Consider the following 13,578-nt stretch of genomic DNA (forward strand, 5'->3'; position numbering starts at 1 on the left):
CTTCTATGGGACCTGTTAGTGATTTTCCCATTTTAATTCTATGTTCACAACACTTCTTTGTGGGGTCGTGGCCTGTGGGGAGGACCCGATGAGCCTCTTTACGTCAACGTAATCATGCGAGGAGTATCATGTAAACTAATTAATAATAATAGTAATAAATAAAACTTTAATAGATTTTAATACAGAATTAATGAAATTTAAATTTATTTTAATTTAAAAGAACATGCAATTTTAAAGAGAGAGTATTTTAGATAGGGCTATATTTAAGTCAAGTTTTTTATATTTATTATATTAAAATTTTTAATTATACATGATTATGTTGACATATTTTGTTATTAGATATTAGATTTAGATAATAGTTACTATAAATTGAATCCGTACTAGTGTACTACGATTGGCTAATGACATTATTGAGTTTTGTACCTGTCTTCCGCTCGCCACCAATCCCAAATAGATGTGTGCTAGCTACTGTCCTTCAACAGTAAACTTACTTTCCCACTTCCCACAACGACTTTCTCTTTTTTCCTCCCTCCTTCTCTGACTTTTCCTTCTTCGTTAAGTCTTCTTCATGATTCCTTACTTCACCTTTATTCTTCACATCTCTCTGCAGAATCAACCTCATCACAGTGCGAAAACGAGAAGGGGGGGGGGGATCAGCTCCGTTCCAACATGGCTTCTTTCTGGTTCCTCACACTCCTTCTTAAATGCATTGATTTTCTTTCATGGTATGTATCTCTTGTATATCCCTCCTTTGCTTCTTTTCTATGGCTGCACATTTTCTTCTTCTGATCAGATTCCATAATCTGTAATCTTTGCCCGTATGTTCACATTATTCGTTCGATGTCCTAAGCACTCAATGGTCTCCCTCTTTAACTATGAAAAGTTAGAAAATGGGTCTGGGTCTATCAAACCCTCTTTTTCTCCTCACGCTTTTTGATTACTGATTCTGTGTTGTTCTCATTTACAGGCCCGTGCTTGCTTTGGGTTATCCTCTGTAAGTGTCTCTCTGACTCTGTTTTGGTGCAACTCTGAAAAAGCGTTCTTGCATTTATCATAATTCTATGTTTCCTTTAAACTATTATTGTTTCAGTGATAGTGATGCTGTTTTTGTTGTTTATGAATTACGATGATGGTGTTTTTTATGGTCAAAGCTATGCTTCCATTGAAGCAATTGAGCATGATAGCCATTCGGACACTCGGATTTTGATCTCTTATTGGATTCTTCTCTCACTGATATACCTCTTTGAGTATCCTTTCCTCAAGCTTCTTCAATGGTAAACCATTTACTCTCTCTCATTTAACAAAAACACATGGCCATTGAACTGAACAAAATGGTTGCTGTTCTTCCTTTTATCATATTTTACTAATTGGATTATATCATCTGCAGTTAAAATTGCATGAACTGTGATATCAGATTCATTCAGGTTCTGAACCAATCTTACTTATCCATCCTCATTTTCAACATCAGGTTTCAGTATTGGCATTACATGAAGCTAATCATGGTCGCCTTCCTTGTGATTCCGGATTTTGGAAGATCTGCTTATGTCTATAATCACTTCATTCAATCATGCATCCACATGAATCCTCAAGCAGTCATAAGCAGATTCAGGAACTGGAAGAACATATTTGTCAAGAAAGAAGACTTTACAATGCAGGCTGAGAAGTATATAACACAGAATGGAATTGAAGTCTTAGAGGAACTCATTGCTAGCAAGGTATGAAAATCACCATATCTATATATATCACGTACTATTCATTAGCCGCTTATAGTGTATCTCGTTTTTCAGACTCTATGCAATGCATGGAACTACATCTGGCTGTTATTAAGATTTTCATCTTAGGTATGGCTGTCAAAAGTGTTCATGGAAAGCAGACATTTCAGTAGTTTATAAAAGCTAACAAAGCTAAAAGTGATGTGGTTTGAAGGGGGTTTGTCCTATGCCTCTTTTTAATTGGGATGCTTAGGTTGTACGGATGCTGGTATACCGAAGCACTGGCATCTTGGATACCACCTGAAGTTCGAGATGCTTGAGTTGAAAATAGTACACCAAATGGTTTCTTTAAAGGGATGCATGCTGGTTTTAATATATAGATAGCTTGTTTGAGTTCAGAAGTACCCACCACCAATCTCATTCAAGTTGCTTACTTGTTTTGTGATTCTTGACTACTGAGGAATGAAGCCAATGATCATCTTCTTTTATTGTAGATCATAGAGAAAAGTCTTAATTCAGAAACAAGAACATCAGTTCCAACTGCGGAGAAGAATGAGATCCTGGAGGTGAATTTTTACGTGAATCTTGATAGATGTGTGGGTTGAGTTTGAATTTACTTGGTCCCTCTTTCATTTCAGCTGCCTACATATTTTATATTTATGTGAATCTTGATTACTGAAGAATTAAGCCAATTCACCTTTAATAGAAGGAACACAGCAGAAAGTCTTAATACCGAACCAATAGGAACAGTTCCAACCACCAGGAAGAATGAAATGTAACAGATGAATTTCTTATGCAATTCTTGCCCTTTTATGGCCAGTTTCAAACATGAAAAAACTGAAACCTTTTCTGGGTTGGAGTATTTGATACATGAAGGAGCTTATCTTCCAACCTTATTGTCTTTGTGCAGACAAATAGAGGAAGGCTTCTCATGGAACAGAAAGACGCCAAAGATTTGGAGATGATTGAAAAAGAGCAAGTTCCTGAAGGCAAGCAAGTAAGACTTCATGTCATTTTCAAGCCAAAAAAAGGGAAAACAACCCCCCCCCCCCAAAAAAAAAAACTAAGTCATGCTAAAGTTAGTTATTTGCAAATAGCTTAGGTCTGATAATACTTATAGTTGTTGTGAGTTTTTTTCCACTTTCCTTGTGATTGCCAGAAAAGAAGTTAGTTACAAAAACAGCAGAGAACGAAGTTGATTATTTTCGCTAATCTTCACCTCAATGCCAAGTTTTCAACATTTCAGGTTAATAGAGCCTTGGAAAGACTCAAATCAAATGAAAGCACTTTATCTGCCATGGCAAAAACCAAAAAAATGGCAGCAGACACAGAATATGGAACACATCCTCAGATTTCTGCATCTGAGAATGTACAGAAAGAATGGACTTGTGCCATATGCCAGTTGACGATGCCTTCTGAAGCTAATTTGAATTCCCACGTGCAAGGAAGAAAGCATAAGGCTGCTTGTGAAGCACTAAACGCGAAAACTAAAGGAACGCCAGTGACAGACACAGGAAGTGGAGCATCTTCTCAGGTTTCTGCATCTAAAGATGTACAGACAATGTGAACTTGTAAAATATGTCAATTGAAAAATACTTTGAGGTTGATTTGAATTCCCACCTAATGCCAAGTTTTCAACGTTGCAGGTTAATACAGCCATGGACAGATTCAAATCAAATGAAAGCACTTCACCTGCCATGGCGAAAACCGAAAAAATGGCAGCAGACACAGAACACGGAACACATCCTCAGATTTCTGCATCTGAGAATGTACAGAAAGAATGGACTTGTGCCATATGCCAGCTGACAATGCCTTCTGAAGCTAATTTGAATTCCCACCTGCAAGGAAGAAAGCATAAGGCTGCTTGTGAAGCACTGAATACAAAAACTAAAGGAACGCCGGTGACAGACACAGGAAGAGGAGCATCTTCTCAGGTTTCTGCATCTAAGGACGTACAGATAATGTGGACTTGTAAAATATGTCAATTGAAAATACTTTCTGAGGTTGATTTGAATTCCCACTTGCAAGGAAGAAAGCATAAGGCTGCTTGTGAAGCACTGAACGGGAAAACTAAAGGAACCGAAGTGACAGACACAGGAAGTGGAGCATCTTCTCAGGTTTCTGCATCTAAAGATGTACAGAAATGTGGACTTGTAAAATATGTCAATTGAAAATATGTTCTGAAGGTAGTTTGAATTCCCACCTGAAAGGAAAGAAGCATAAGGCTGCTTGTGAAGCACTGAACGCAAAAAGCCAGCTTGTTGCTGAGAAAGTTCCGGTGAAGAAGAATGATGAGTCCACTGGAGAAGAGGAGATGATAATCTATACACCAAGTGCATTAGAACAGAATACCACAAACAGTCATCATCCAAAAATGGAGCATAAGAATGTTGAAACTATCAATGTTAGTCAGCAGAATAAAATCAAAGACGTTGATGCCAATACCACCAAGGTGCAAGAATTGCAGAAGAAGGTAGGAACATCAATTGGAATGAACAGTTCCAGATTAAGATGTGATATGTGTAATGCAAAATGCACCAGTGAAGGTGACTTGGCTTCTCACTTGCGAGGTAGCAAGCACTTGGCTCAAATTCAATTACTTACTGCCCATGGGGTCTTGTAGTCCAGTGGCATGAAAGCTCCCTTGTGAGTAGGAGGTTGTGGGTTCAATTCCGTTTAACCTCAGGTTGTCAGTGTCAACTTCTCTAATTCGTAAAAAAAAGGGTCAATTACTTAGTGGTCCAAGCTGATAAGTGAGTCTTCTACTTTGGAAGTAAATGTACGTGGTCATGTAGTACATGCCACTAGGTTTTGATTATAATATGTACATTTTGAAGTTTAAACCCATGTGGCAAAGGTTGTTTAGGGTTGAACTTGATTATCATACTGAGATTTGTAGCGATGGGGAGAATTTGAAACCCAATGTGTCATTGCAAGACAGATTATGAAATGAATATATACTTGCTATTTATCTTGCTCTGTCCCTTGAGCAACCCATCATCTTATTAGCACGGCATTCTCATCGTATGTACTCTTCTTGTCCTATTTATATGGCAAAGAGAAAAGATTTTTTCTTCTTCTATTTATAAGTCATTTTATTAAATTTTTACTATGAATGTACCATATTGTCCTTCATTTATTACAGTGTAGATAGTTTTTTTTTTTAAAGAAGTATATATTAAATAGGGGTAAAGTTAGAAAGTTGCTATATTTTAATGAAGAGTTAATGCAGTTTAAGGTTTTTTCTTAATATGTTTGAAACATGTTAGAAGTGTCTTATAAATAAGACCAGAGGAGTATAATTTAGGGTGTGTTTGGATAGAAACCAAACCATGGTTTCAGAAGTGCTTTTACGGATTACGAAGTAAATATGTGGAGGAGATTATCTCGTTTTGCGGAAAAGTGCTTCTGAAACCATGGTTTTGGGATACCCAAACAGGCCCTTAGTCTAGGAAAAATGATTATATCATATCATATTTTGATTAATATGATTGTAACAATTACATAATGAGAATGCGGATTCAATTGGGCTTATAAGTTTATATTTGTTTCATATTAATAAAATCGTTGTTGTCCTCAAACTTCATACACACACACTTTGTCGTTTTGAAGGTACTCTTAGGGTCCGTTTGGATCAGCGATTGAAAAGTAGCTTATTGAAAAGGACAAAACTTAGGTCCAGTTTATTAGGTCCATTATGTCCATTGCTCCAATAAAATTCTGCCACATGTATTATTATTCCACATTAGCACTTAACCCCAAACGTTCTTTCGAACCACCGTTAGTAGGCACCGTCAATGCTGCTGCTTCAGCTTCCTCTTTGACAAGTGCCCCTCCTGCCATTGGTCTCTCCCCTGTTCTTGGGAGATCAGCCCCTCTAGGCGTTCAGCACCACTTTCTTCTTCTCCGGCGAGAACACAACAGCGAGCACCCACAATCTTTGTCATGTTCTTCGACGGAAGACCTAGAGAAGAAGCTATTGAGAAGCAGCCAGATTCATCTTCTTCTTTAGCAACAGTGGCAGCCACAGGCTAAGCAAACTGTAGAAGCGACGACGATATGGTTGTGGGTTAAAATTTTCTTCTTTTTTTTCCCAGATTGCATAAGCTTCTTCTGCAATTCCGTAACTAGCCCCATAAGACAAAATTTTCAAGGAAAAGGAGCCATTGTTTCTCTAGATTCCGACGACATTGTTTGTATTTCGATTAGGTTTCATTTCTAGAAATTTGGACAGCAAAATCAGGTCTTGTTTCTCTAGATTGTGAAAGATATGAGACCATATATGTCCAACAATATGCTTCGCTTCTGCTTTTTCCAGATTACGCCAAATCTACCTTCAACATTGGCATATTTTCCCATAACAAAATCATAGTTTGTTTCTCCAGATTCACTGGTATTGCTTGCTTTTGATAGATGTTTTTGTTAATTATGGAATCTAATTGATTTTGTTAATTTTGATTATGGATTTTAAATTCTGACATATATTGTCCACAAATCAAGTGTATTTTGTTTATTTAGCGGCCTGAGCAAATTCTGTTGATTCTGGAGGAATACGAAGCGGAGGAGTCAGGAGAGAGACTGATTTTAAGGATGACAGTAACAATAACGGCGGGTTAAGAGAGCGTTTGGGATTAAGTGATGACGTGGAAAAATAATACATGTGGCAGTATTTTATTGGAGGAATGGACATAATGGACCTAATAAACTGGATGTAAGTTTTGTTCTAGTAGCTTTTAGAAAAGTGAAATTGGGTAAAAGCCAAATTAGATAAGTTGAATTGTGTTTGTATTGGAGTTCAAAAAAGCTAATTTGCAAAAATGAGATTAGTAAAAAGTTGTTTGGATTATGATTGAGTAAAAATAAATTTAAAATGACCCAAATGGGTATGAGTTTTAATAAATAATGAAACATGATTAAAAAAAATAATTTCACATAATACAATGAAATTAAAATAATTTAATATGAAGAAGTCACAAAAAATATTTTAAATATAAAGTGAAACATGAAAAAATAAAAGTATATTTTTAGGAGCATATTTAAAAATAAAAGTAAGTTTATAACTTATTCATTACTTTCAACTAATTTTAACTAATTTTTTATCATCTACAAATTAGTTATTTGATTCTTATAATAAGAACCAAAGGAGGTAATAAATTTTTTAACTTTTTCTCTCTCCATATTTTAAAAGCTATAAGTCATAAGCTGTTAATTTTAGCTTATAGCTTATTGGAACTTTTCATACAAAAGCTCGATTGCAGAAAAGCTGATCCAAACGGACCCATTGTGCCAATCGGGCTTATAGAGCTTATAAGCTACTTATAAGCTCAAAATAATTGAAGCCGAACAGGCACTTAATAGATTATTAGTTATTAATTGTAGAGGTAGGACGGGTTGGAAGGTAGGCCAAACCAAAATCAACCCATCTCCTGATGAGCTGAAAAAATTTCCAACCTCCCGCTATAGGCCCATCTACTTCTCCCTTCTTCTTGTTTTTTTTTTTAAAACCCATAATTTTTTAATTAAATTACAAATTTTTATAATCTAAATTCAAATTTTTATATATTTTCATAAAGTTATATGATTAAATTATCCCAAAACTTACAAATATGAAGATACAATAATACCGCACATGATTATTCGGTTGGTATAAAAATGATATAATAAAAAATTGACAAATTAAACATGAAATCATGTTATTGACATAAAAAAGAATATATGAAAAATAAGTTCAAAACAATAACTTATCGGACCAAGCTAACATAGTCTGATATCCAAGGCTTCAGTCCAGGTAAGGCCACTCATTCTCAACTCATCAACGGGCCACGTTAGGACTCTCAGCTTTGAATACCAAATCTAGGATAACTGGAAAGATTGTCACCAAACACTCCTTCATGGATCGTGGTCGGATTCTATTTTCTGATGCACAGGATCCTCTTAAAGAGGCAAGTGCAGAGCATACTTAGAATCTCTGGCGACAGAAGAAAGATATCATAAGTGAGGCTTTCAGAAGAAGAGAGAAATTTAGAGAGAACTCATGAGGAAAGCACACTAGTATTATACAAGGAAGTCGATACAACTCCTTCTGCCTGTAACTGATGGCAGAGTGGGGTTTATATAGACGCTCGGGGCACTACATGACAAAGTCCTAATAGTACACCTCATTATGACGGGTAGATGTAATAGTAAACGTCATTATGACTTGACATTTAATAATCACAACTACTAACTACCAACTACTCTCATAATGACACCTAATAATGGCAACTACTCCACTTATTACAAGAGGACGAAATAGACTACAGGACAAACTACTTTAATAAAGTAAAAGTAGATAGCGACATAAAGTAGGATTCTGGCGGGTCCCGCATTATCTTCAGAGTATCCCAAAAGGAGATTTTCTGATGATGATGTTCCCTAGTCTTTATAGATAGGCTCGTGGCTAGGGGATAGGTTCATGATGCCTTCTGGGTCAGGGTCATCTGAGTCATAGTGTCTCCTTGAGCTTCTTGAGTAGTAGTAGTCTTCGAGTTCTGGATCAGGGTCTTCTTGGTTAGGATCCTGGGATTCCCCTGCAAGGAATGGGAGTTGTGGCTGGAAACTTGGCTGAGGGAGATAGAGTCCTTCAGGCTGAGTGAGTTGAATTTGTGAGTCGTTGTCACCGTCATAAGGGTCTTCGGTGGCTTCTGTCGGTGGAGAGACTTGTGACCTATTTGGTGGAGGTCTGACAGCACTCAGGATGAAATCTCTCTGGAATTCTTCAAGTGTTGTGTTGCTGGCAGATGGTGAGTTTGGAGGGAAAGGTCCAAGAGATAGACATGAAGTGTCTTCTCCCGTGTCAGGCTGGTTAAGTGCAGTTAATGTCTTTCCAATTTTTTCCATTAGCAATGCTTCCCTTCTTGGCCATGAGGGGGTGGTGACCTGGAGGATCAGACGGTTGTCTGTGTAGAGCCTCTGGTTAGCACTTATTCCATAGTTCCTGAAAAAGGTATACAGACAGAAAAACCTTTTTTGTTTGGGAGTTGGTAAGTCCCAAATATTATGTTCTTTGAGAATTTTCCAGAGTTTTCCTCTCCAGTAGGGAAGAGGAGCTATCATCTCAAAGAGTGTGGTAAGAGGAGAGTTTTCATTTCTGATGTCATTCAGGTGGTCATGGACGACTACAGCTGAGAAGGCTATGGCACAGGTATAATTGGCTGAGACAGACCAGATGTACCATAAAAGTTCTTCTGGTATGGGTCCTTTGATAATGGGAACAGTGAGGTAAGGAGCATCGGCATCAAAGTGCTGAGGATAAGGGTGGATTCCAGTATCTACAAAAACACGGTGGAGCCAGTAGAACATAGTACTTCTGGCAAGGTTTTGGACATCTGCTGGAGATTCAGGACGGGATCCAGGAGGGAAAATGGTGGCTCTCATTCTGTGAGGCATTTCTGGTTCAGAGATGGTTAGGATGAAAAGAGGTTGAGGTCTGGAGAGTGACAGGAGTTTTGGAGGCTGGGAAACTTTCTGAGGTCTTGTGAGGAAATCTGCTATGATGTTCTGGTGTCCTTTGAGATGATGAACGGTGAATTTATAGCGAGAGAACCAGTCTTTCCATCGGAGTAACTGGCTGTCTGGCAAGGTCTTTCCCTTGGGATCAAGCATTCTTGGAAAAGACGTATTGTCCATTTCTACTCTGAATTGATAAGGACTGAGATGGAAGCTGAACTTCTCGATTCCTCTTTTGACAGCAAGGATCTCCTTGTAGGTAGCATGATAATGCTTTTCTGACTCCTTGAATTGTCCGCTTGCATGTCCACAGTAAAATCTCTTTCCATCTATCTCTTCAATTAAGACAGCTCCCCAAAAGTCATCACTAGCATCAGTCTGGAGGATTCGTAATCCTCTGTCAGGGATCTTTAAAGGAGGTGGTTGCTGTGCAATCCTTTTGAGGGTCTTGACAGCTGAGGTCTGCTCTGTCCCCCACGCGGGAGGATTCTTTTTGAGAAGTTTGGACAGCTGGCTGGTATGATTTGACACATGAGGGATAAAATCCCGAAGATAATTAATAATCCCCAGAAATTGTTGGATTTGCTTTGTGGTGAGATTATCGTCTGGGAATTTGAGTAATTCTTCTGCAATGTGTGGTCCAGGATAATACTGACCATTTTCAAAATGCATTCCAAGAAATTCTATGCTGTTGACACCTATTTCACCTTTCTTTGCCGACAACATAATCCCGTATTTTTCAATTATTTCCCCGAACTGGGTCAATAAAAGTTTATGGGAGTCCTCATCTTTTGAGAAAAGTAAAAGGTCATCAATGTAAATGAGGAGGTTATCAAGCATAGGTTCAAAGATTCTGGTCATGGCCTTTTGGAATAGTGATGGGGCAACCTTAAGCCCAAATGGCATGACAGTCCATTGGTATTGGGCATTTGGAATACAGAAAGCAGTTTTGGGTCGATCTTCTGGGTGGATACCCAATTGCCAAAATCCTGCTTTAAGATCAAACTTGGAAAAGATTTTTGCATCTCTAAGATGGACTGTAAGTGAACTGGGCTTTGGTAAAGGGAATTTGTCATCTTGAAGAAAAATATTAAGAGGCTTATAGTCAATGACTAACCTTTTCTTCCCTCTTTTGATTTCTGATCTTTTTTCAACATAGAATGCCTGACAAGCCCAATTAGATTTTGTTGGTTCAATAAGGCCTTGTTTGAGAAGTGCAGCACATTCCTCTTTAGCGAGCTTGAGATCTTCTGGATTCATTCCTGGATGAGAGGCCTTTGTGGGGCTGATGTCTTCATTTTTCTTGAAGGGGAGTTTTATGAAAAACTCTTGGTTTTTCCATAATGGAAATGGATGAGAGAACTGTTGATGATTATCAGCACAAAACTTGAGAAGATGATCTCGAATATCTTCATATCCTGGTGGTGCCTGTTGGATCTCAAAGAGATTAGGAACTTCAGTATATGCACTAAAGAAATTTTTATATCTAATTCCTTTAGGCAGGACTTGAAGATTCCTAGTATGATTATAAGCATCAAATCCAATAAGAATGTCTTTTCCAGGGAGATCACTACCAAGAACTTTCATCCATAGGACACATCCTGGAAAGAATTGAATACCAATCTTCCTGCGAGTTATCCATTCAATCTTGAAGGGCTTTGAATCAGCAGTAAGAAAAGTTGATCACAAGGGATCCATGCTTCAGGGGAAGAATATCAGGATTCATGATGGTTCTGCATGCTCCAGTATCAATAAAGGCAATAACAGGAATTGGCTTTTCATATCTTCCTGGAAGGATATGAATTTTGACATTTGGCTTAAGAGTGACTTTGTTGTGTTCTGACTGAGAAGCCACGGAACCAAGGAAAGAGACGGATGCACAGGCTGTTCAAGGGAATATAAATACCCTTGAGGACTATCATCTTCTTGAGAAAAGGATTCAGAATCAGTTTCCTCATCTTCAGAGTAAGGAAGAATATATTGTGTCTCTTCATCCTGAGCATCTTGTTCTTCGATCACGGATTCTACATCTTCATCTTCATTGATCATGAGAACAGTCTGCAAATGTTCTAGCATTTTGACATCCTTTTTTGTCTTGTTAGGACAATTTTTTGCAAAATGCCCCTTTTTCTTGCATATGTAGCACCTGTCAGATTTCTTTGAGTAAGGTCTGCGCCTCCTGAAGTATCTCAGGAAAGGCTTTCTGGATCTTCTCCTGGAGTAAGAACCCTTTGGATATCTGAATCGACGATAGTGAGATTTTCTCTTGGTAGAACAAGAGCAATCTTTATCATCCTTGCACTTTATTTTCAGATGTTGTTTCTTGCATGCATGCCTGAGCTTTGACTGTCCTTTCAGCATTCCTTTGAAGAACTTCTGTTGTTCACAGAGCTTATCCACAGTTGCTAATGCCAACTGATATATTTCTCCAATGGAAATGTCAGCCATGTTTCTATGGAGTGCATTGATAGCTCTATGAAGTTCTGGTTGTAATTCATCTGGAAGAGAGGCAATAAAAGTATGCCTGAGATTGACATCATTGGCTCCTCCAAGCATGTAGTATTTTTCAGACATTCTCTGGAAATGTTTCTGCAAGTCTCTTTTGTCTAAAGAGCAGCATTTCATCTCAAAGTATTCTTGGCGATGCCTTTTGTTAATGATCTGGAAGTCACCAATGAATTCCTTATGAATGAGTCCTAGGAGAGTTCCTGCATTATCAACTCTGGCTGCTGCTATCTTCTGGTAATCGCTGAGACTTTGATACCATTCTCTTAATGTTCCTGTTAGTCTTGAGAGAAATTCTGTAAGAACTTCCTCAAGAGTTGCATCATGCCTGGCAAGCTGCAGGTCAATCCATGCTCCGAACTCATGGAGTCTGTCTCTCCATTTTTCTGGAGGAAGATCATCAAAAGTGAACCATGGACCTGTAGTAGGTTTATAGTCTGTTCTTCTTGGCTCAGGTGTTTGAGGAACAGATGGGTCTTCATCAATAGGATCTTCAACTGTGGGATCTGGCTGGACCATTGCTACTTTAGAGATATCAGCATGATATATCTCCGGATCAGAGTTAGAACTGTACTCAATAGAGGAATCAGATTCAGGTTCAGAGGTTCCATGTTGATGACTGATCTTTATCCACAGTTTGGAAAGTGGCTATGGTTTTGTTTGGATCTGCAACTTCTTTTCTTTTTTCTCTGTCTGGAGGAGGAGTTTGTTTTGGTGGAGATGATGGTGGAGTTCTTATTACAACTCCTTGAGAGGACGGTGTTGGTTCAATAGGTTTAGTATATGAGGATGATGGGTAGAAAAGTCTTTCAGATGAAGGGAAATGAGGTGGTCGTACTGGAGGTTTGGGAGGAGGGTTTGGTTGGATGGGTGAAAAGTTGGTTGTCGGGGTTTTCTCAATTGTCTTAAAATAGGATAAGACATTTTGAAAACCTTGCTGTAATCAGATTCTCTGGGATAAGAAGGAGGTGATGCTGGATATGTGGGGAGTTGAAAACTAGAGGGGTAAGATGGATAAGGGTCATAGATGGTTTGTGAATGATCTTTAGCTATATCTGACTCGATTCTTTGTAAATCCTTTCGGATTTGTGACAGTTCTTGCTCTTTCCTGGTAAACTCTGGTCCAATGTATCCCTTTTCGATAAATTTCTTCAGATCTGCATCCAGTTGATAAGCCTGAGAAGTTAGAGTCATATAAGCTGTTTGACTTGATCAGAGACTTGGTCAAGCCTGCTCGTCAGAGTATCAGTTCTGAGAGTCAGCAAGTCAAGCTTTGAATCAATCTTTGTCAGTTCTATTCTGGCCGATCGCATTCTGGGTCTGCCAGTTAAGAACTTCTTCTGCTGCTGAGACTGGTCTAGCTTCACCAGTAGGAGAGATTTCTGTTGGAACAGAGAAAGGTCTTGCTGTAACCTTTGTTTCTCTGTTGGTTCTTCTTTCAAGAGGAGGAAAATCCTGCTCATACGGATCCATCATTGCTATACACGGGATGGATTGTTGGATGACAGGAATCACTGGATCTGGCTTCTGTTTAGGGAGGAGATTTTCGTGACCTGTTTCTTTAAGCAGATCATATAGAGATAATCTGTTAGAAGGAACAGTAGAGACAGGAGCCTTCCAGCTTCTAGCTTTCTGCTTCGGACCATGATCATCATCATCATGGTGGCGATGGTGACGTCTGTGGGAACAAGGAGATGTATTCTTCTCCTTTCTCTCTTCTTTTTTATGGCATATCTGATGGGATAAGACCATCCATCTTCATCTTCATCGTCTGATGCTTCCCACCAGTAAGGTGTATCACACTCACAATCAGGATCACATTCTTCTGGTGCATGATCCCAAATGAAGTGGCCATTTATGTGAGACACATAAC

At 38.5% G+C, this 13,578-nt stretch overlaps 2 protein-coding genes across 2 annotated transcripts; one reads left to right on the forward strand and one right to left on the reverse strand.

The window, feature by feature from the left end:
* The first annotated feature begins 1,098 nt into the window (after nt 1–1,098).
* On the forward strand, nt 1,099–4,335 carry LOC114744918 (zinc finger protein 385B-like). The gene is made up of 7 exons (XM_028933065.1): nt 1,099–1,274; nt 1,469–1,715; nt 2,207–2,278; nt 2,623–2,709; nt 2,959–3,264; nt 3,359–3,857; nt 3,899–4,335. The coding sequence occupies exons 1-7, from the start codon at nt 1,099–1,101 to the stop codon at nt 4,333–4,335; spliced, it is 1,824 nt and encodes a 607-aa protein (XP_028788898.1).
* A 6,587-nt stretch (nt 4,336–10,922) lies between these two features.
* On the reverse strand, nt 10,923–12,899 carry LOC114744915 (uncharacterized). Its single transcript, XM_028933062.1, has 2 exons — nt 12,639–12,899; nt 10,923–12,329 (listed from the first exon to the last, which is right to left on the reverse strand). Exons 1-2 carry the CDS (start codon nt 12,897–12,899, stop codon nt 10,923–10,925), a joined length of 1,668 nt encoding a protein of 555 aa, XP_028788895.1.
* Nucleotides 12,900–13,578: the final 679 nt, after the last annotated feature.

The sequence above is a fragment of the Neltuma alba genome, unplaced genomic scaffold, assembly GCF_004799145.2.
Source record: "Neltuma alba isolate B1F8T4 unplaced genomic scaffold, ASM479914v2 tig00004484_pilon, whole genome shotgun sequence".
NCBI classification, from domain to species: domain Eukaryota; kingdom Viridiplantae; phylum Streptophyta; class Magnoliopsida; order Fabales; family Fabaceae; genus Neltuma; species Neltuma alba.

Coding starts and splice junctions, on each gene's coding strand:
- LOC114744918 (XM_028933065.1), top strand. CDS start 1,099: ATGCTGTTTTTGTTGTTTATGAATTACGATGATGGTGTTTTTTATGGT. Junction 1,275..1,468: donor TTCCTCAAGCTTCTTCAATG/GTAAACCATTTA, acceptor TTTCAACATCAG/GTTTCAGTATTGGCATTACA. Junction 2,710..2,958: donor AAGTTCCTGAAGGCAAGCAA/GTAAGACTTCAT, acceptor TCAACATTTCAG/GTTAATAGAGCCTTGGAAAG.
- LOC114744915 (XM_028933062.1), bottom strand. CDS start 12,899: ATGACTCTAACTTCTCAGGCTTATCAACTGGATGCAGATCTGAAGAAA. Junction 12,330..12,638: donor GAGAATCTGATTACAGCAAG/GTTTTCAAAATG, acceptor CTGTGGATAAAG/ATCAGTCATCAACATGGAAC.